Source organism: Phragmites australis, chromosome 17 (assembly GCF_958298935.1).
Source record: "Phragmites australis chromosome 17, lpPhrAust1.1, whole genome shotgun sequence".
NCBI lineage: Eukaryota > Viridiplantae > Streptophyta > Magnoliopsida > Poales > Poaceae > Phragmites > Phragmites australis.
Window position 1 is genome coordinate 21,547,589 of NC_084937.1, and position 23,436 is coordinate 21,571,024.

Here is a 23,436-nt window from a genome sequence, read left to right on the forward strand (position 1 = left end):
AACATCGCTCACTTCTACAAGGGTACAATGGGAAAACCCAGTCTTAATCTCAATGATATAAATTATTGTCATTGCTTTGAACATGTAACCTCCAAGAGCTCCCACTGCTAGTTGGTTTCGCGACGTCTAGGAATCAGAACCTTCACCGTCAATCGCTGATGTATTGGACTGAGTTGCAGTAAATTATACAGCCAACCTAACACTTGGGACCGCCAAATCTCTCCCGAACTATACAATTATGTGTCCACATACTGGAAGGTATTCAGATCCACCCTACTATCACAATGCATGACATATCCAGGGCCATAAAAAAAACTCTGAACTCAGCTACGGTTGATATAATCCTGATTCAACAACCATACTACACTCCGTCAGGTTAAATAATTGTAATCAACATACAATAGTTACGACCACAAATTCTATCAACCTCATCACTTGTATCCTACATAACCATCAAATATCATCACTAACGTACTCTTTCTATTGACACTATATCATTCTAAATATATTGCTACCAAAAACAATTACTCTATTTCTACTCTAAATATCCTACAGCTATGAAATATTTGTACCACGTATTCATAACAATTCGACTCCAAACTACTAATGATTGAAAAATTACAAACTATGTATGCTCTATGTTAAATTATCTATTCTATACAAATCTAGATTTTTCTATTCTAAATTATAAATGAGTCATATTTTTCTTCTTCCATTCTAAATATAATACTACAGAAATCCACAACAATTCAAATATACAATTTCTACATCGACAAAAAATATGTATGTCTAATAATATAATTTTTTTAAATCATATTAAATAACATATTTTAACTCTACATTACCGAAATATTTAAACTTTTCTAACTACTCTACATTTCTTAACTAACTATACTATATTTTCTATATACAGCTAATTCTGAACCATATCTAATCTACTCTAAATTTCGTATCCTTATTCTCATAAACTATCTACTCTACTCGACATTTCTCTAACTATTTTCCTAAACATTTCTAATACTAAATTATCTAAATATTCAAACTTTTCTAAATATTCTACATTGTCGAACTACCTTAAACTATTATAACCTAATTTTTCAAACTATACTAAATTTTCTACCTAACTATACTAATTTTTTCTAACTATTGCAAATTTTTGAACTAGATCTACTCTATTCTAAATTTCCTGTCCTAACTTTTCTAATTTTTCTACTTTATTCTAGATTTTTCCTACTCTATTCTAAATATTGTATACTATTTTTTCCTATTCCATTGTAACTATTCACTATTATTTCTTTAAAAAAAATGCATGATCCTCACCGCCGCCGTCGGGTTGCTCCCCGCCGGTCGAGGCCGCCACGCGTCACTGGCCATTGAAGCCTAGCCATCGCTCGTTGGTCCACTCCTACCCGTCATTGTCTCGCTCTCGCGTGTAGTCGTCGACACTCTCTACTCGACCACGCGCGTGAAAGACGAGGAACAGAAGAGGAACCAACAACTAGACAGATATTAAAGGTCTGTCAGCATATGAAATACCGACATAACTAACATGGCACCTATCGGCATTCCGCATGCCAATAGGTCATGACACATTACCTGTCAACACGCGTAATACCGACAGGACGATACGCTGCATGAACATCTTACGTGGCTCACCCATTTATCTAGGTCCATAACCTGTCGGAATTTCGTGTGCTGACAAGCCCCCCAAACTCAATGCCACGTAGATTGTCGGTATGCGGAATACCGATAGGTCCTGTGTCGGTATTTCGCGTACCGATAGTTACCTATTTTTACAATTTTTAAATTTATCTATTATTTTTACAATTTTTTAATAAAATAATATTATTAAAAAAATCGGACCGGGACGCGCTGCGTGCGGCGTGGAGCTTTGCTGAACAGTGCCAACCGGCTCCGCTCAGGCGCTCACGTCTCGCTACGGACAGCAAGAGGCCGCTCTTAGACGGCCAATCAGATAGAGCAAAAAATTCAAGAGAGAGAAGGAGCGCCGGCCTCTCTCTCTCTCTCCTTCCTTTCTGCCTCCTCTCCTCTGCTCATTTGACATCTGCGCTGCTCTCCAAACACCAACTAATTTTGCCGCCCCCATCACCCATCACAACACATCTTTAAAACGGCCACCTTGCTAGGCCACCGTAGTTGGCCACCCACCTCTCTCTCTCTCTCTCTCTCAGACGCGCAATGGCGAAGCCCCGCAAGAACAGCACCGCCGCCAACAGCAACAGCAACAGCGCAGCCGCCATGGCCGGCGACGTCGCGGCGCTCGCGAAGCCGAAGCGCACGCGGAAGAGCGTGCCACGGGAGTCCCCCTCGCAGCGCAGCTCCGTCTACCGTGGCGTCACTCGGTAAGCACGGCGAGCAGCCAGCCGATTAACCGATCAACCCCCCCCCCCCCGGCCCACTGATCACGCCGTGAATCGCTCGCAGGCACCGGTGGACGGGGCGGTTCGAGGCGCACCTGTGGGACAAGAACAGCTGGAACGAGTCCCAGAACAAGAAGGGCAAGCAAGGTCAGTCAGTTAATCCTCCTCCGCTCAATCTTTTTACCGTGGCTTTGTTAAGATTTAAAATCTTTTTACCGTGACAAGCTTAATTAGTCAACCGTTTGCTTGTTTATTCGATCGATTTGTTAAGTGATTCAGAGAGGATTATATATTCTGAATTTCTGACCATCTTGTTCTTGCTGCTCCTTTTTGTTGGTGCATGCAGTTTACCTCGGTGAGGCTCTCGAGTCACGGCCTTGGCATGAGAGGAGGAGCTCTCTACTCCCCCCTCTCTCTCTCTCTCAAAACAAAAACAAGAAGAAGAAGAAGAGAATTATAACTAATCTCGGCTTAAGCGTGCGCTAATTACCGTGGTTATCTCCAATGAATTCATGCAGGGGCGTACGACGACGAGGAGGCAGCGGCGCGGGCGTATGACTTGGCGGCATTGAAGTACTGGGGCCGCGACACCATACTCAACTTCCCGGTACCGCCAAAATTCATTGGTCGCACGCAGCAACAGTAGCATAGCATTATCCTTATTCCACACAGCTTCCTCAGCTTAATTCTTTGGCATCTCGTGACCTTTGAGCTGAGCTGAATTCAGTCATGGCCATGCATGCAGTTTTAGAGATTCAGAATTGCAGAAACTTTTTGCAGTTTTAGAAATAGTTTTTTCTTCCCTTTCTTTCACTTGAAGCATATGACAGCACTGCATCACTGTAGGAGGGAGTTTTTTTTCTTCTTCTTCTCTTTTTGGCCTTACTGTATCTGTAAATAACTTGCAGGCGTCTGCGTACGAAGAAGGGTTGAAAGAAATGGAGGGGCAATCCAGGGAGGAGTATATTGGATCCTTGAGGAGGTAACTCTCAGATGACGCAGCTCTTCAATTTGAGAACCAACCCAGCGATCAGATTGATTTCCAAACATACTAATCCTATGAACATGGATTAGCAGTACCAAATCACATCCATGTTTAACCAAATAATCAGGTCCATGAAATCTATCCACAGGAGAAGCAGTGGGTTCTCAAGAGGCGTCTCGAAATACCGGGGTGTCGCGAGGTAATCCCCACGACTTTGAAATTTCTCAGTTCCAAACGAGACCTTTAGCTTTAGATATCGCGGAACCTGATTAATAGACGCATTTTATCGATTTGCATCTACCGCAAATATTTACAAAATTACAGGCATCACCACAATGGGAGATGGGAGGCGAGGATCGGACGTGTTTTCGGCAACAAGTATCTCTACCTCGGCACCTACGGTAAATTCAATTCCTTGCAGAAAATCACTTTTGCTGAAATCATACAACTAGTATATAAGAAATTCATTGGCAGAAGGTCATAAGGGCTTGTAAAAGGCATTATTTTTTGAGCCATAAATTATTCTTCCGTACATGGAGTATGCCTGAAAGCCAAATCTGAGTCGTTTCAAGTGCAAGTCGTTGGGGCAAGTGTAATGCAGTGCAGCCTACACTGCTAGCGGTATGTGTGGTCCTAATGACGAATCTGCACTTAAATTGGGAGCAAAATTGCTTGACATATAAATTCCCAAGTCCCAACTAATTCCTGCACCCTGTGATTGTAATGCCTGGATTAGACTCTAACCAATGGCGAGTGCCAGACACGTGTTCGGAGCGCTAAAGCTCTGTTTGGAAAGCGGAATTCTCTCACGATTTTTTTTTATTGTTTTAAAAAAGAGCTTTAATTTTTATCGCTATCTTGATCTTTATTGAAGACTATATGAAAACTGACTCCATTTTAAAGCATAGTCGGCAATGGTGCGAGAGCTAGAGATTAAACCCCCGACTCTTTGGTTCGCTCCTCTCGAGCTTATCAACGAGCTCATAGCCAAACAGTGGATAATTCAAATCCCCGTGTCCCAAATGGCACGGAGAAAAAAGAAACAATGGCGATAGACAAATCTTACAATAAGTTAAAAATCCAGCCGCGCTTTGGCTACAGCTGATTTACTCTGAACAAATGTTTACGAGATTTTTGCCCGTAAGCATAGCAATACTCTTTCGGACGAAACTTGGACTCGGCACAGCTCCTGCCCTTTCCTTCCCTTTTTTTAGAAAATAGATCTAGGACTTCGACCCCACAATTTAAACACATAACGAACTAGTCCATGGCCATGAAGTTTGGGAGTGATCTAGATCGAAGCAGTTGGGGCAAGCGATGGCAGGAGGCGAAGCCATTTGGGTCATTTCCAGCTACTTAAATTCCAGTTGGTTGGGGATTAGATGCAGTGACCTCAGAGGTGTAGACGGCAGCACAGCACCAGCTCCCAACGGTGCCCCTGCTGGTGCCCACGTCCATTAACACTGAGATTAGCACAATTAAATACAGTCCCAGAGAGGAGCTGCAGAGCTCTGCTCCGGTGTAGCAAAGATAAAGACACGATGGATGTGTGCTTGTCCCGTCGCTACCACAACACACAAATGTGGGTGCACCTAATCCTCTACCGAGAGAGTGATCGGTTGTCTGGACGTGTCCCATCCTAAGTGGATGCCAAACATATATATTTATGGTGGGAAGCTCGTTTGGTTGTATGCTTTCACTATTTTGATATGGTTTAGTGAGTGCAAATATAAGTCTTTTATCTTGACTTCGGAGTGATAGAGAGATCAAGCTTCACTCTTAGGCTAAGCCGACGGATAAGCATTGCATCGTATCCACATGTATACGAGAGCCCATAAGTTGACAGATTCGTCCACCAATCATACCTCACGTATATAACTAATCATAATCTTATCACATCCAACCCTTCACACAATTTTAGATTCGATCAACCAAGCATAAACTATATTTAACATGTCTAGATAGATACAATCAGCTAAACACATTTCTTTTTCATCAAATATAACTTTGCTCAATCTGCGTATACGGTCCATGTGTGCAAAATCCCATGCGGGCAAGTCGTTTGCAACACAGGAATTTCATGTGGATTTTACTGAAATTTTACATAAATAATTCAATTTTGGTCCGATTATGAAAATTCCCGGTATTACAAAAGGGCGTCGGTGTGGATCATAGATGAATTTTGCAATATTCATATGAAGTTCAAACTAACCAAGAATACTACAAGATAGCTGGGCTTCTACTGTTCACTCATTAAAGCCTTGTCTGGAACAAATGAGAGAATCAAGAAGAATCGCACTAATTACTGCAAAAATAAAAAGATTCTCCGAAAAATCGCGTCTTTTGGGCTGATCGGTTGTTGCCTGAACGTTTTGCACGGCAGCGACGCAGGAGGAAGCGGCGATGGCGTATGACATGGCGGCCATCGAGTACCGGGGTCTGAACGCCGTCACCAACTTCGACCTCAGCCGGTACATCAAGTGGCTCCGCCCCGGCGCCGACGGGACGGCCGCCGCCGCCGCGCAGAACCCGCACCCAATGCTGGGCGGCCTGGCGCAGGAGCTGCTGCCGGTGGACCACCTCCAGGGCGCGGAGGCGCATTTCCTGCTGCCGCCAAGAACGTCGCTGGGCCACACCCCGACGACGTCGGCGCTCAGCCTGCTGCTGCAATCGCCCAAGTTCAAGGAGATGATCGAGCGGACGTCGGCAGCCGAGAGCACCACCACCACGTCGTCCTCGTCGCCGCTGACGCCGTCCCCGCCGCCGCCGCCGCAGGCGCAGGAGGCGGCCAAGGACGGCGGCGGCGCCTCGCCGCAGTGCAGCTTCCCCGAGGATATACAGACCTTCTTCGGGTGCGAAGACGTCGCCGGCGTCGTGTACGCCGACGTGGACAGCCTGTTCTTCGGCGACCTGGCCGCTTACGCGTCGCCGGCGTTCCACTTCGAGCTGGACCTGTAGCTCACACGCCATTAGGCCGTTAATTGATCTCTTTAATTCAGCTGGGTTTTGCAATTAGGACAATCAGATCACCAAAGCAGAAGAAAGAAATGGTGAGAAACAAACAAGAAGAGGCAGTAGAACAGAGAGACAGTGCCTAGTATGTTCAGAGATTCACAGTGGTAGCGAGAACTGAAGAATTAAGATTGTAATTTCTTTTTCACCTTGGTAACCTGAGGTAGAGCGAGCGACTGAGCGAGCGAGCAAGAGATTATTTCATTTGTTTCATTCCTGATAAAAGAAAAAAGAGCAACCACATATATATCCACAAACACCTCCTAAATTGCAGTGTGTTTTTATCTGTAATTGCATTGGTTCACATGGATGGTCCTTGGTCCTGAGCAATCCTGTCAGTTAGTAGGCTGGCTTTCTGCAACCTTGTCTCAGCACTCGAGTTCTGAAGATTCGCAGCCACTCGTCGGAGACTCAGCTCAAGCACGCGGCTTACTACTGCGTAGACAGTAGCCTACTAACGAGACTCAGCTCAAGTACGCGGCTGCACGCTGAGGACGTCCTTGCTCTGCACGTGTGCCGGCACAATTCTGTCGTGCCAGTGCAGAGCGACCACAGCGTCAGTGTGCTCGCTCTCAGATGGCTCGACACTGGCAGTGAAGAACATGTGGCTGGAAATGGAATGGTCACTGGGTCACTGCTTCACTGTCAGTGTCACTGGCTCGGTCCGGAGCAGGAGCGCTTTACATGCCACCGTGGGGCCGTGGCAGCTCGCCGCTGCCCGTGTGCCAGCCACTCGTTCTGGGCGGACGACGACAGGTCTCGGTTGGCTGCCGGGCGGTGGACGGTCGGCGGCTTTGCCGGGATCCAGCTAGCCGGAGTTCTGCCGGCAGCAGCCGATTACTATCTACGGCGAGGCGTGTGCTCTGGATGGATGTTTCGTTGGAATTGGCGCATTTTGCGCACGGAGGTGTTGTTCGAGAGCATCGTCGCTTTGTCAGTCGATGCTACTTGTTATGGTTGGATTTTGCCGCCTTAAGGATTCGATGGGAAGACACGGTGGTGCCTTGGCCACTATCAGGGTTCGATCCCTGGAGTCTGCACGGGAGCTGGTAAGCCTATTTAGGGCCCGTTTGGCAGAGCTCCAGATTCAGCTTCTGAGCTGAATCTGGAGGAGCTCTGTCAAACGGCAAAATTTGGCTTTAGCTCTCTGAGTGAATCACTTCTCCTGATTCACTGAAATGAACTAGAAGCTGAGGAGCTGAAAAAAGTAGCTTCTCCTGAGGAGCTGACCACGCTGATTCTCCTGATTCATAGAGTTTATCCTAGAGAATCATTAAGAATCACTTTCAGCCACAGAATCACTTCCTCAGAGAATCAATTTTTTTAGAGAATTTGAATCAGGAGAAGCTCTGCCAAACAGGCCCTTAGACTCCTGAGGTCAGCTCTCGGAGGAGCGATCTGAGTTCGATCCCCAGTGCTTCCCGCCGGAGGTGCCTCTCAGTCCCTTTATGACTAGGGGTGTGAGCCCCTTTTGTGAAAAAAAAAAAGGATTCGATGATTCGTCTTAGCTTCGATGAACATACTTCTTGCTTTCGGCCTTTTTAGAGGTTGGGGGCGATGAGAAACTTCCCTCATTTTTTGGAAACAAAATGGTTTGTCTTTACTTAGTGTCCCGAGTGCTCCACAAGTCTCTCCATGGAAGGGACGGGATTAAGACTAGGTGATCACTTGACACCTATGCTGTTCATCTTGCCGATCAATCAAGTGCAGCACATTGTTAAAATATAAGTAAATTGTCTATTTTTCTTTATCAGTTTAGATTTTTGGTGAATTGATTGATTTTTATGTAGCTTAATATGATATCAGAATCGAATGTCTCAAGTTTGAGTCTTGACGAGTGCAATTAAATAAAAAATTATAACCGACTCCTATTTCTATGTGTAAGGCTTGAGAGAGCCTCTACGTGAAGGGGAGTGTTGAAGTATAAGTGAATTGTTAATTTTTTCCTATCAACTTAGACTTTTAGTTGAACTGGTTGATGCATATAGCTCAATACACATGCACAATGCCTCAGTCTCCTGTAGCCACAAAGGCAGACATTCTGAAGTTGATCATGTCTGCAACAACCAACGGTTACCTAGACTAAAAACATGCACTCGTGTCGATGAAGACGCAATGACAAAAAACAAGCCCAACAAAGGTAGATGTGTAAAATACTTTCTGTCGAAGTATAAGTAAAAGTGAATTGTTCATTTTTCTTTATTAGCTTAGATTTTTAGATGGATTAATCGGTACATGTGGTTCAATATGGTATCAGGGCTAGAAATCTTGATTTCAAGTTCTGCCAGACGTAATTAAACCAAAAATTACAGCTGACTCATATTTCCACGTACGAAGCCTGAGTGAGCATCCACGTGAGAGGAGTGTTAAAGTGTAAGTGAATTGCCCATCTTTTCCTATCAACTTAGCCTTTTAGATGAATTGATCGGTACATACAACTTAATACTTTCTTTAGTTGTTTTCTTAAAATGTAAACCCATAATTCCATGAAATATTAGCAGAATTATTTGGCTACCACTGTCTTTGAATCGTTTTCCAAACACAGCTCTTGAATCAATGCCAATTTACCACTGCCTACTTCTGCATCGTTGCCTCCATCTGCCACTTGTTAGATTTACGACACCAACCAATAATAGCAGTGAATCAAAGCAATCAAATGAATCATAATCACGTTTCAAGGTCCATAGGTTGCCCAAAAGCGAAAAAAACCAAACATCATAACCTAAAAAGCTGATTTTCACAATTCATAATCCACGTTGTACTACGAAATCCTACAATCCATAATTAATAAAAAAAAATCATTTCACAATCTAAAGCAAAAACAAACAAACCCTAATTATCTTAAAACCCCACACCATATATCATAACAGAATTGATAAGAGATGCCGATTATCATGAAAGCCCTAAGTCGGATAAATAAAACTTCTTAAAGCAACATAGAATTTTTTAAGGGTTGCACTAATTGAGCATCTTACGATATGCATCCGACGGTCACACGTGTTTCTTCTTCCTCCAACCCGTCTGCTTCTCTATTCTCCAGTGCACAAGTTGATTGTGATGCCCCATCCTACCACCCACTTCTTCACATCCACAGCGGCTTCTCCGTCGCCGAGTTTGTCTCTGCTGCTCCCGCCATGCTAATCGAGATGAATGTGACACCCCGTCTCAGCGCTGGCACCAATCGTCTTTCGTAGCCTCCAGCCGATGATGTCCCACCGTCTCACTGCTCCGCCCTTGTGTCCGCCACCACCGCAGATCTAGCCTACCTCGCATGACCCTTTCTATGACCGACAAAGATGAATGCCCCCGAAGTCCCGAACTTCAAAGCCCCCGTCCCTAAAACTCATGCGAACTAAGGGTCAACTGAAATCGACCTCGATTTCAATTGACTGCACAGTAAGAAATGCGTTTTTTTTTTTTAATTGAAAGACCTAGCAAATTTAGATGATCTTGCGTGCAAAAACTGAAATCGAAAGAGTAAGACTATTTCTTTTTTGAACGGACCCAAAGACTATTTCCAATATTCCAATTCTGAACTATCAAACACACACTAAACTCTCATATAAAACAGGGTAAATTTCACAAAACTACAATTATTTACGCCCAACTATCACGAAACTATAATTTTTAGAACGAGTTTTATAAAACTATACGTATTTATGGCCCTAATAATACAAAACTACATTTCGTTCTAAAAATTATAGTTTTATGATAGTTAAGTGTAAATAGTTGTAGCTTTGTAAAATTTGCATGATAAACAATACTCCAACTGTTCTAAAAATGTAAGACTATTTTGTTTTTAAAAAAAATCATCAAAAATAAACTTTCACCATTAATTTTCTTTATAATATGACGTAAATTGCTATAAAATCAATATCATATTTAAAATAATTTGAAATATAAATCTATTGAAACAAACTCATATACTAAACATGTATATAATTTGATTAATTATCGGTTAAAATTTATACAGTTTGGCTTTTTCAAAATAAAAAATGCTTTACATTCTTTAACGGAGGAAGTACAAAATTATTTTTTTATGAAGATATGTATTCCGTCCAAATCGATTAGGATTGATATGGATTAATATGTAGATCTATTTTACCTTAGCTTAATTAACTAACTAATTAGATTAAAATAATTAGTTAGTTGATTAAATTATACCAACTTATTTTATCCACGACATCCATTGCTGACCTCCTTGCAACAAAATCGAGTTTGTTTGCGCACCAGATCGAGCTTGTACGCCCAAATCGATCTTTTCACCGCTATCGTCTCCTCCAGATTCCTCTCCCTTTGAAACCCTACCCATCGCTGCTAAAATATGATCCTCCTCCTCCACGGCGCTACAACGGAGCTGCCGTCTCCAGCGGTGGTCGTGAGCGCGTTGGGGTGGGCAGGCAGCGACAAAGGGCCACGCACGGCGTATCAGAACTCGACAGGCCTGCTGCCTCGCTACGGCTCTGCCTCTGTGTTATCTTTCTGCACAGGAAGGGAAGAGAAGCTTCAGAATAGAGATGACCAAATGAGCCACTCGAGTTGGACCGGTATAGGCCCGGCTCGGCACGACCCGAACAGCCCGACTACTGTAACGGGTCGTTCCGTGTCGGCCCGCGTGCCTCTTCCTCGGCCCACGACACAGCCCGTCGGTCACCGTGCAGTACCAGGCTGGCCCAGGCACGATTGCGGCCCGGCCGACCCGACGGTACAATAGGCACAGGCAGCCCAACGGCACACGGATGCCCTATCGGGCCGATAAAATAAAAAATAGTTACAAAATTAAAAAATATATAGAAAATAGGTAAAAATATGATAAAAAATAGCTACAGATTAAAAAATAGCTACAAATAAAAAATATAAAAAATAGAAAATAGCCGAATCCATACGTACCGGGTCGGATCGTGCCTAGCAAGGTCGTGCTCGTGCTGGCCCGACTCAGTCGGGTCGTGCCGTGCCGGCACGCTGTGTCGCGCGCTCGGCCTAGGCATGACCCATAACCTCGTGCCGTGTCGACCCGACCCGTCTCAACTTGGATCGTGCTGTGCCTAAGCCGTGACTACAGTGTCGTGAGATTATTTGGACATCTTTACTTTGGATGAGATCGAGGTACGTATGCCGTATTTTGAACTGTATCCCCAAAATGCCCTCGGGCCGCCCTCGTACAACTTGATTCAATCCAACCGAGTGCCTGAACCCTAAACCCTCGGCCGACCCATCACCTCCACTGCCGTCCGCGCCGAACGCCAGCCTCTCCTCGCCGCCGCTGCCGTCCTCGCCAATCCCTTGACTGGCTCGGAGCGGGTACTAGGATTGATTTCTTCTTTTTTGCTGGTAAGGATGCCAAGCTTCTCTTACGCCTTTTTCCGTTTTGTTCAGCTTTTCTGTGAGACCTCAAATCCATTCTTTTGTTTCTGGAATTGGCGATTTGCTTTGGGGGGTGACGGGGGTATCAATCCAGGTTTCGATTTGGTGGTTGAAGCTGTGTTTCTCCATGGCGCTTCGGTTCGAGGTGAGTCGATTCTTTACTAAAGGTGCTATTTTTTTTTTTTTTTTTTTTTTTTTTGGTGTTCGATTCGCTGAGATGAGAAGCAAACATGGCTGTTTCCATTGTTGCGGGCTTGCCCCTAAACTGCTTGTCGAAGTTCGTGGTGTGGAAGCGGATAACCTTTGTTTTAACCTCTGTTGACAAGCAGTTGGGTCGAATATCTGATCCTAATAAATGTTCATTTGGAGCACTAGCTTCTGCAACTACAGATTCGCAGTTAAGCTAATAATGTTTGCCTGTAAGATTGCACGGGACCTTGAGTAGTCCAAATAGTGGGAGTTGACCAGTGCTGTCTTAGCCTCTTATGCTAGGCACGTGTTTTTCTTAGCTACAAAACTTCTTTACCTTTTCTTTTTTGAGACACAAATTGTTTTTTTTCCTGTTTATATGGTTGATGCATATACTGTGTCATGGGAATAATTTAAAGGTAGAATCTTTCAGTATTCTTTGTGTAGTTCTTAATTTCTGTGTTATTCTTCACAAAGGTGAAGTTATAGTGGCCATGTAATAGGAAGGATATAATTGGAAAGTCAGAGAAGTGGGCCACATGCGAGCGCCACATGGCAGATGCTGTCAGAGTGGCATGGCCCTGATTAGCTGGCGTCACTGTGAGCTCATTTTGCTGCTCCTGTCCAACTCATCATCTCCGTTGGGTAAAATGATGGCTGATTGAACCTGCTTGAACTGCGATCTCACAATTGTGGAACTCAAATTATAAAATCTTAAATAGTTGAGCTCAAATAGAGCATTAAACATAATGATTGGAATCTGAGGTGATAATATTTCTTGTTTGTGCTTGAAGGTATTAGGAAGATTCAACCGTGCCCGTGCAGCTCGGTTAACTCTTCCCCACTTTACTTGTCAAACACCACTTTTTATGCCTGTTGGAACTCAAGGTACAACATTTTTTTGTTATTTTTACCATTTTTTATATGCAAGTCTGGTGTGCCATTAGTTTTTCCTTGTAATGCATGGTTATGTGGATTTATGCTATGGATGATCTGAAATAATTAGTCAAACTTTATGTATTTATGACTTCTACATGTTGGACCTGGTGTCTAGATAACCTTGGGATATATCCATGTCCCTTGCTAATGGATATCTTAACAACCTTGTCTTTTGCATTGAAGTACCTCTTATGTATGCTTTTGACCTAAGAGAATACTGAATTTGACCATGAGTTACTGAAGTATCTTCCTTCTTTTGCAATCTCTGAATCATCACAAAAGGGAATAATGACTTGACAGTTAATGAATATTGCCTGTACATCAATTCTTTTCCAGGAACAATATTATGCCTTTTCTTTTCTTCTTCTCTTCCAATCTCTGAATCAGCATAGCTCCCAAAGTATCTTCCTTTTCATTCAGATTGTTTATTGTGGTTAAGAGATTTTGGATGTCCTTGAAGCCTTGAACTTTGTAGAATTATGCGCACATTTCTGGTATCTCACCATCTGTGTTTGGTTTGTTGTACTTTTTTTATTCAGGTACAATAAAAGCCCTGACTACTGACCAGTTAGAGGAGATAGGTTGCCAGATTATACTTGGAAATACCTACCACCTTGAACTTCGTCCAGGTTCTCAACTTATTGATGAATTGGGCGGCCTTCACAAATTTATGAATTGGAAAAGGGCATTGCTGACTGACTCTGGTGGTTTCCAAATGGTTGCTCCAAATCTTTGTTTTCTTAACACATCAAATATCGTTATGGACCATTTGAACATGTAGAACTAAGCTGTGGACTTCTTAGCTTGATATTTGCATCACATATATATGACACTTGTTGAAGCCTGTCTCAAAAACATTAACATTCATTTTTCATATGGAATATGAACTCCTATTTTTTTATTTCAATTGTTTGGTCCATTTTATAATGTAGGATTTGCTACTGTGTTGCTAAGTGTTTGAAAAACATTTTTCTAGGTTTCTTTACTGCATTTGGCTGATATTACCGAGGAAGGAGTTACATTTCAGGTAGATTCTTGTAGCCACTTATTATGTGATGCTCTTGTTCTCTATTAAGGTCGCACTAAATTATGTTCTTAGTTTTTTGGCGTGATTTGTGCAACATTGATCAGTCTTGTGTATCTTGTAGGCGAATTTAATTACTCTGTATGAGGACATACTGCAGTTTTTAGCCTAGCACTATGCTTTTTATTTGTCGAGAAACATTATCCATATTTATCATCACAAACATGAAACATCAGGAGATAGGTTCAGCTTGTTGCATGGTTGTTAAGATGTGTGGTTAGTTGAAAGCAGCTTAAGATATAAAGATTTATTTCTGAGAATACAGGTATTTTGTTTTCCTTTGTGTTCCTCTTTTCCACTGTGTAAACTTCAATTCTATGAAGAATACGATGATTACAAAGCTCCTACGTTGTCCTCGAGATTGATGGAACACTAAAATTAGCTGATATTGTATTTCGACAAATGTTTATTTATCTGTTTCATTATGTAGCATATATGTCAAATATCATCCTTCTTCAGTATCATATCATCATTTACCATTTTTGATGTTATCTTTTGCCTCATTTGTGGAAGGGAATTACTCTTGCATACCATGTTGCATTTGTCAATTTGATTCTGTCTCTGGATAAATTTTATTAGTGCTGCAAACCACTTTCCTTTTTGTACCTTGTCTGATTTTGTTTTTCTTTCATGGTCAATCTGTAGTCACCTGTTGATGGGAAGCCCATGCTCTTGACACCTGAGGAATCTATCCATATTCAGGTGTGGCCTTTTCTAGGCAGCTTTCAACTCATCATAGAGTTAGTTATTTCTATTACAAAATCCCAGTTATGTACCTTAACATGTGTGTGCCGGTGCCCCCTTCATACTTATGGAACATGAATGCAGAACAATATTGGAGCTGATATAATTATGGCTCTTGATGATGTCGTGAAGACCACAATTACTGGCCCAAGGATAGAAGAAGCTATGTACCGTACCCTTCGTTGGATTGACAGGTGCATAGCTGGTATGATTATTAATCCAGCTGACCAAACAATGGAGTTATATGACATTTAGTGACAGTCAATTTAGAATTTAACTTCATTTCACTTACTGGCTTTATATATCCTATACAATTTAGTTATCTTACCAAAAGAACATTTGAAGCTGATAATAATGTATCATCAGTGCTAAGAATGGTTTATTAAGGGTGTGTGGGTTTTGTTCAACGTTCAAATGTAGCTCACAAGAAACCGGATGTCCAGAACTTATTTGGGATTGTGCAAGGAGGATTGGATCCAGTTCTTAGGTGAGTTCATTTAGCTTATTATATGTAGTACATGTCTTTTTTTTTTCAGATCATCAATTAAATTGATAACTTACTGTGCAATATTTTCCCCTAATTCCAGAGATCTCTGTGTGAGGGGCTTGGTTGCACGGAATCTTCCTGGGTATGTCATGAACTAAAATTTCACAGAATTGATGAGTTTGACGGGCACACATTTCTTTCTATGATATTTGCACTTAGGAACATATTTGTTTAGAATTCTATTGCACACAGCCAACTTTTTTTGATTTTGGTTTTTCTACTATTGTCAGCATCTATCTTATTAAAAATGGTCCCTGTTTTAGATGTGTTATTTGTTTTACTTGCGTCTATCGCTCCGTGCTATTAAGTCGGCTGCCCAGTGGCTGACTTTTTTTTATCCTTTTGTTGCTAGATATGCAATTGGTGGCCTTGCTGGTGGTGAAGATAAGGACTCGTTTTGGCGTGTTGTTGCCCAATGCACTGCTGGATTGCCTGAAAATAAACCACGATATGTCATGGTAGTAGTTTGAATTTCTCGAAGTGGTTGTGTTAAGCCAAATATACTGCTGTCCGCATATGATTTGATCTAGTTTCAAGCATGTAGCACTTACAGATGCTTTAGTTTGGTTAACTTCACTGTTATGCTAATATGCAGGGTGTTGGCTATCCACTTGATATTGTAGTATGCAGTGCTTTGGGTGCCGACATGTATGACTGTGTTTATCCAACACGGACTGCTCGTTTTGGGACTGCACTTGTGCCTGAGGTAGACAAATTATGAGCAGGAACACACTCTAGGTTGAATTGCATAGATATATCAAATGAGATATAGGAACCTTGTTGATTTCCACATTTTTATCCTTTTTTTATTATTTTGAGGTAGCTTCAAAATATGACCTCTTTTCTGAGCAGGCTCTCTTGTTTTTCTCCCCCTTTGGCTTCAATGCAATGTTAACTTTTCTTATGTATCTCCTTTTTTCTCCTTAGGGTGTCCTGAAGTTGAAACAAAATGCAATGGCAACTGATGAACGACCAATTGATCCTACATGTTCATGTATGGTAAGGCTTTAACAGCACCAGGAACAAAGTGATAAAATAATCTGACAATAATTTTTGTTGGTGTTCTATAACATGACCATCTTGCCAGGTCTGCAAAAAGTATACACGTGCTTACTTGCATTGTCTGGTCACGAAAGATGCTATGGGCTCTCAACTATTGTCATATCACAATTTATCATATATGATGCGGGTATGATAATGGATCTTTTTACCAATCTCTTCTTTATTGGATCCTTTTGCCAATCTCTTCTTTATTTTAACTTCTAAGCACTATCACTTGATTATTTATCTATCTATCGCAGTTAAGTAGAGACCTCCACATGTCAATTCTTGAAGGACGATTTCCAGAGTACTCTATCTCATCAAACCCAAATTTATTGTTTGTTAGTGAAAACTTGCATTAGTAAATAATGAGATATCTGTTGTATTATAGATTCGTTCGGGGATTCTTGAGAGTGCAGGTTTGTCTCATTCTCTGTTCTTTTCTCTCCTCTCGTGCACATTATGTCAGTCGTATTCTCAGAGAAGTACACATAAATCCTGCTCTTATAGGTGAAATCAAAACAGCTCAGCTTACAAGCTGCTGCTGCCTACTTTTATGTTTCTGAATAAAACCATAACTCTGTTCCATTATGCTATTTCTTGATACTGTCTTACTGGTCTACACTTCAATCATATGACAGTTCCCAAAGGGCGATGTTCCAAAGTGGGTCTGTAACGCAATGGAGGTTTCTGGCATCGACATATCTGAATGCTGTGCTTCCACCAAATGTCTCACGCCAAGCATTCAAGGCCAACCTTTATCTACATCAGTTGCCGCAAATGGTGCAGATGTGCCAAATTAAGGCGCTTCCTATTGATTTACACGACAGGCTTTCAGCACAAGAAGGTTTTGATCGTTCATGTAGGGTCTCACAGATTCAGCATATAATTTTCCAACAGCATGCTGAAGCTAGCCGATAGGTTTCAATAGTTTTTGAAGGCGTTGTGTGATTTAGAAACAACAGGAGTATGCTTGGGGCGTCTAGGTTATATGTCTTCATGACTGAATGGAATTACCTTTCATTGTATCCTTTAGATGCAGTTGTTAAAAAGGACTTTTAGTGATACGATCAGACTACAGGCAGTTGCGATTTGTAAAAGCATATCCTACTCATGGAAATTGTTGTTTTTTGTAAACGAAAATGGAAATTGTTGTTGTGACGAAGGAAATGCTAGGTCTTGTAAGATTGCAGCTTTCACTCACTGCTGTCCTGTGCGTTTGAGGCTTGTTAATTATATTTCCTTCAGCTTTGTGCTAAACAAGCATATGCTGGTGTGTATCCTTGTGCGCGGCGACCGGAATTTTAATTCCATTATCTTGTAAATAAAAGTGGTTCTAACTTCTAAGGCGTTGCTGACTGTTTTTCTTTACTGGAGGACGGGTGCCACTTGAACCGGTCTGGTCTGGATCGTCGTGGAGCGGTGAAACGCGCACCAGCTCCTTGGACTTGGAGTACTTGCTCTTCCCGGCCGGCGTGTTTGCAGCAGGACGGAGATAGGTATTACGATTCAAATGTTACAGAAAAAAAGGTAGATGCACGTATTCGATCTCCGTTGATTCTTACTGCCTTTACGTTTTACGTAGCACGTGTGTATACAGATGACGAGCTTGGTCCAGGACCGTTATTCCTTTGTGAATCTAGCTTCCTGCATCTAGGGTTCACAAAATCGTCGATACCGCTTGGTTGTCACGGTTACCGGTCGATTTGGTTCGCACCGTATTCATAAATCGACCGGCTTTCGGTTAAGTTCAAATTTAAAATTCAAAAAAATTAAAAATTTGATAAAATTCGATCGGTTTCTATCAAATTCCATCGAATTACTGTACAGTTACTGCGGTTTTCGTGGTAATCGCCAGGAGCCGGTTTTCGGAGATCAAACGCATTTGTAAACTCTGCCTGTGGCCCATGCAGCTAGCGTTTCAGGAACCTGTACCCAAGGAATCGATCGAAGATGGACCATGAAACAAGTCAGAGGCGTTGTGTTTGCACCGGAGCCACACAGCTAGGGGCGCAGAGTTCCTTTTTCTTTACTTCTTTCTTTTTAGATGTCTAGGCATGCAGAGTTGCAGAGAGAGAAACTGTATAGCTTCCACAAAGGAAATGAAGTTGCCAACATTCCTTAGAAAAAGAGTGATGCTGTTTTATAGACGCCTTAAAACATGACACTTTTCGGTCTATGTCCATAACCACATAATTTGGTCCGCACCGTATTCATAAATCGATCGGCTTCCTAGAGACTGCCTTGCATCAACACGCCACCACTAGCCCCTCTCTCTTGCCTCCTGCCTGCCTACAGCTGCATCCAGCTGCGTCCCCACCGCTGGATACGTGCCCGTCACCCCATTGCGCTAACCTGGCTCCACCAGAACCATCGACTTGCCTCCCCTGCCCTGGCACCGTCCATACAACAGTCCTCCACCACCCGCTACCAACGGCGTCCTCGTCGCCTCGCCACCCCAACCTTGCGCCTGCTACCACCGCCGATCGGCTCTGCTACACAATGCCTCTCTCTAAGGCTAGCAACCATGAAAGTCCCCAACATACACGATTGACTTCCCAACATACCACACATCACCCAACATCAAAACTCTACGATTGATGCAGATAGATATTAAACGTGTTCATGACTGAGAGCATGGTAATTCAAATTGATTTTACACCCTACAGGGGTACTTCTTTACCCACACAACATGATATCATGCGGTTCAAGCAACCGATCAAATTGTATGAGGGGTACACGTGACAACCTATCCCAATTAAGCCTTGACTGTTTGGAACATACGTCTCTCAGTGCGGAGGCCACTTAGATCTACTCCCAAAGCGATCTTAAGTGTCTCTACAAGCCCTCCCTCGAAGACAATCTTATCTCTTGGTCGTCCAAATGGCAGAATACAATATCCCGGTCCAGCGCTAAGGCTAAGTACCACGCTGTCGCCAATGGTATTGCGGAGGCTAGTTGGCTGCGCCAGTTGCTCATGGAGCTCCACAGTTCACTTCAGCGTGCCACTGTTGTTTATTGTGACAACATCAGCGCGGTCTATCTCTCCAGCAACCCGATCCAGCATCAGCGTACCAAGCATGTAGATATTGACATGCACTTTGTTCGTGAATGCATCGGCCTCGATGACGTCCGTGTTATGCATGTCGCGACGTCCTCTCAGTACGCTGACATCTTCACCAAAGAGCTGCCCACTTCGGTCTTCCAAGAGTTCCGCTCCAGTCTCAACGTTCGGCAAGATCCCATCTCAACTGCGGGGGAGTGTTATATTTTCTGTCCATTCACATGAGTATCTCTTTGACTTTCTTCTTTTACATCTTCCTATGCATTCACACTCTTCCTACCCATTCGCACGAGTATCTATTTGACTTTTCTCTTTTACATCTTCCCATGCATGCATGAATACATCTACGGTGTATTCACATTCTTTTGTATAATAACTTGAGTGCTATATATTTGTAAATTGTAACCTAAATATTCAATCAATAAAGATCGTGTAATTCATCCTACTATCAATGTCTATCCGCGTCTGCGTGTAATATTGAAGAGCTAGTCAGCTTGGTCGATTGTCAAAGGTTCTCTGATGGATGGCGATGAAGCAAAGAAATCATCTGCGGATGGTGTGTCCGGCACAGCCAGTACTGTAGGTCTTGAGGCCTGTTGCATGCATATATATCCATATGCACAGCATATATTGCTCTCAGTGAGTGACGTCACTTATATTCTGATACGCAGGGGCAGGACAAGATTTTTTTAGAGTTACTTGATACCACTTTCTTTCTTTCTTATCCTTTGCGTGCATACACTTTGGCACCAGTAGTGCCCAAAAAAGCGTAGCCTGCAGCTTCAGTTTGCAGCCGCATCTATCACACTCGATTGTCTCAGATCACAGCATCTCGTGTCATGCTTGAAACTTCAAAGTTCTCGCATCAAATCCATCATAAGTTCCATTGGGACTAATTAACTATATAAAGAGATCGATTTGTGCTTCCCAACAAGAGGGAAGGAGGGATATGTGCCTTAAGCACACTACGTTGGAAGATTCAAGAATTCGAACTTGTTCTTATTCTTCACAAATTCCTTTTTTTTCTTTTAATTCGATTCATCAAAACTGGAAGCCATGAATATGTGTGAATTGCATTATTGGTCAGCATGTCGTCAAAGCAAGCAAAAGCTGGAGCGTGCATGGCTAGGTTCAATGAACCTCGAGAGTATCTTGGTCGTAGTAGTGCTTTGAGATTCGGGAGCACGAGCAAAGTCTGTTGCATGCATGCATTTATCGTTGGTGCAAGTAAAATCTCACAATTCTGCCTCATATACATGTCGATGAGTTAATGCGTTGTAATGAACATATACAAATCACTACTACAAAGATGATTTAGTGAGATATATCTTTATACAGACAGTTCTACATAACCGTCTATGTAAAAATTACCATCGACAGCTCTAAACTATAACCATCTGAGAAAATGATAAGAAATAACCCTAATTTGGTGGAACATTTTAGTACTATTAATACAGACGGTTTATATTTGTAAGTAAAACTAATAGTATAGATGGTTTTAAACATGAATTATCTATATCATTAATACAGACGATTCATATTTCGAGTCGTCTGTAATATTGTCTTAGTACAGACGTCTTATATTTCGACTTATATGTAATAATAGTGTAACCCTTCACTTCATGTCTAACCCTTTACATTCCCTTCCTTTACAAGCCCTTCCATACATCTTCTTTGTCACTTCTTCTTCACTCCATGCCCACCCGACTGTACTTCTTCTTCACTCCCGCACGCGCCCACCCCTCGACACCCCTTCTCCCCCATCGACCTCTTGCCAATCTTGGCAACTCCCTCGCCACCACTATCTCTGGCCACTCCCTTGACCCTCGCACCTTCGTTCGACGAAGAGCCAGCATCGAAGACTTCGGATGAGCAGTAGTCCAACTCTGGATCCAGTGGCTCTCGATCCTCCTCCGACTTGGACTTAGAGTACTTCATTAGAGAGCGGAATCTGAAACCGAAGAGGTAGCGTATGAAGGAGCCGAGTGAGGAAGAGGAGGAGGAGGAGGACAATGGTGGTGATGGTGGCAACACCAAGGAGGATGAGGACGAGGACAACGTGGAGGAACACGATGGCGACATGGATGGCGAGGAGTCAAGCGACGACAACATTGATGATTCCGATGGGGAGGTGTAGGGTGGTTCTTTTGCATGCGATCCGAAGAAGTTCTCTCATGCTTTCTTTTGTGCGCACGGTGATGATTTTGGTTGTGCAGTTACTGTTTAATTAGCTAGGGTTTTGTTAAATAATTAATGTTTAATTAGCTAGGTACTGGTGTGTTAAATGCTCTCTGTTGTGAATGTGTTGATTCTGTTAAATACATATGATTCGATCTGTTGAGCAGTTGGCTCTGCATGTGAATACAAGTTGTGAATGCCCATCTATTGTGAACATTCCAATTATCTGAAAGATTACCACAGACGGCTCAAAATTAGAACCGTCCAAGAAAATAATGTGGGATAAGTGGGACGCTTTAATACAGATGGTTCTTGTTCTCATCCAATAGTACAAACTGTTCTAAATTTGAGCCATCTATACTATTAATATAGAAGGCTCATGGTTAGAGCTGTTTGTACTAATACCAATAGTACAGATGATCCTAACTATGAGCCGTATGTACAATTAATAGTACATTCGGTTTCAGTTTAGAATCGTCTGTACTATTGGCTATATCATCCCTTAACTCCTGCTCGAGCTAGTTTGAAACAGAACAGTGGAGCTCTAGGATTTACTATACGCAACTTTTGGAGGGAGAGGCGGATGATTTGAACAAAAAAATTGCTATATTTTGATGAAAACTTGAAGAATATTGACATTTGTTACTCTAAGGTGAGCATTATATTCTAATTTGGTTTAGCAAAGCACACTTTGACTTTGGATGAATGATCTGTTGAATACATTGTGAATATCTGTTGAATTTGTATGAACTGCTATTTGATTTGTATAGAACAATGGTTTGATATGTTGAATGAATTATCTGTTGTGTGTGATATTTGCTTTGTAATTGTTCTGTTGCAAAAAATGAATAGGGGCTATGTAAATTCAAATGTATAAAATATTTTTTATAAACTAGTACAAACGGTTCTAAGTATAGAACCATCTGTACAATAAATGTATAACAGACGGCTCGAGGATGAAACTTTGAGTCATGTGTATAAATCTGAACTCTTTACTATAGACGATTTGTAAAAATATCCTACACAGAGTTTTCGTACCATATGTACACATGTTTTTAGTAGTAAATACTACTTTAATTTGCACGACTGTCTTGGCGATTGGCATCAACAAGCTACATCGTTGCCAAAGTCAATATTCTAAACACGACACAAACCGCACATTCTAGCATGCAACGAATATCACGTACAACTTTCAACTAGAGGCAGCATCGCTTCGTTCTAAACGTACGGCAACATCAAGTTTTCTATGATATATAGTGTTCATCAGTCAGCGAAGCTAGCAGTTAAATGATGAATAATTCTCGAGTCTAATGACAAAAAAAAGAATGGTCTTAGCTGTTGACAACGCTCAATTTAGCGCCTGATAAAAATGGAAGTGTTGAATGCGGCTGTGCCAGAAATAATTGAACAGATGAAAAGCAGCCAGTGAGAGAGAAAAAAAATCATTTTGAAGCATGAGCTTGACATTTGCTCGATCTCTCTGACTAAACGCAACAAAACAAAAAAGTTCATGTCTGTCGTGTTCAGAGCTGCGCCGGCAGATCGACCAGCATGCAGCATTGTCGTCGGAACAGGGGCAAGCTAAAAAGTGCAGAGAGGTTTTGAACGTTTCCCTTTTCAAGTTCCTCGTCAAGGTCGCACACGCACTGACCATCCGACGGCTGCCACTACCCGTTAGCACGACCATCTCCTCCCGCTCAAACTTCCAGTCACGAACCACCATCACAGTCGAAAAATCAAAAGCATCCGCGATCGATCAGAGGAATCATTCGAGGCGGTGCATTTTTCAGCGCCCAGGATGTACGCCTGAAAGGTGTCACGTCGATCGCCTCCAACTTGGAAGTGCAGCCGGATGCTTTGCATATTTGCTGATCCTGTTCTTGCGCTCTTTCCCGGCCTCTCTCTATA

General features: G+C 42.4%; 2 protein-coding genes across 4 annotated transcripts; both read left to right on the forward strand.

The window, feature by feature from the left end:
- The first annotated feature begins 2,012 nt into the window (after positions 1-2,012).
- On the forward strand, positions 2,013-6,697 carry LOC133897253 (AP2-like ethylene-responsive transcription factor At1g16060). The gene is made up of 8 exons (XM_062337905.1): positions 2,013-2,363; positions 2,446-2,528; positions 2,728-2,736; positions 2,900-2,988; positions 3,290-3,363; positions 3,515-3,565; positions 3,691-3,767; positions 5,750-6,697. The coding sequence occupies exons 1-8, from the start codon at positions 2,200-2,202 to the stop codon at positions 6,322-6,324; spliced, it is 1,122 nt and encodes a 373-aa protein (XP_062193889.1). The 5' UTR covers positions 2,013-2,199; the 3' UTR covers positions 6,325-6,697.
- Positions 6,698-11,540: 4,843 nt separating this feature from the next.
- On the forward strand, positions 11,541-17,456 carry LOC133897252 (uncharacterized). 3 transcript variants are annotated; one of them, XR_009905877.1, is made up of 16 exons: positions 11,541-11,709; positions 11,837-11,887; positions 12,726-12,819; positions 13,410-13,588; positions 13,847-13,897; positions 14,600-14,656; positions 14,783-14,903; positions 15,119-15,185; positions 15,286-15,327; positions 15,598-15,703; positions 15,841-15,951; positions 16,173-16,239; positions 16,333-16,434; positions 16,547-16,593; positions 16,678-16,705; positions 16,928-17,002. XR_009905877.1 is itself a non-coding variant. In XM_062337903.1 (16 exons), the coding sequence occupies exons 2-16, from the start codon at positions 11,870-11,872 to the stop codon at positions 17,087-17,089; spliced, it is 1,257 nt and encodes a 418-aa protein (XP_062193887.1). In that variant the 5' UTR covers positions 11,544-11,709; positions 11,837-11,869; the 3' UTR covers positions 17,090-17,456. The 3 variants fall into 3 exon arrangements, 2 of the variants coding, with proteins under 2 accessions (XP_062193888.1, XP_062193887.1); XM_062337903.1 differs by having other exon boundaries at positions 11,544-11,709; positions 16,173-16,244; positions 16,928-17,456; XM_062337904.1 differs by lacking the exon at positions 16,928-17,002 and having other exon boundaries at positions 16,547-16,683.
- Positions 17,457-23,436: the final 5,980 nt, after the last annotated feature.

Bases quoted from the DNA above. Each gene is read 5' to 3' on its own strand.
- LOC133897253 (XM_062337905.1), top strand. From the start codon at position 2,200: ATGGCGAAGCCCCGCAAGAACAGCACCGCCGCCAACAGCAACAGCAAC. The intron at 3,566-3,690 runs GTAATCCCCACG...ACAAAATTACAG, and splicing joins AAATACCGGGGTGTCGCGAG to GCATCACCACAATGGGAGAT. The intron at 3,768-5,749 runs GTAAATTCAATT...TTTGCACGGCAG, and splicing joins TCTCTACCTCGGCACCTACG to CGACGCAGGAGGAAGCGGCG.
- LOC133897252 (XM_062337903.1), top strand. The intron at 13,589-13,846 runs GTTGCTCCAAAT...ACATTTTTCTAG, and splicing joins ACTCTGGTGGTTTCCAAATG to GTTTCTTTACTGCATTTGGC. The intron at 16,435-16,546 runs GTATGATAATGG...TATCTATCGCAG, and splicing joins ATTTATCATATATGATGCGG to TTAAGTAGAGACCTCCACAT.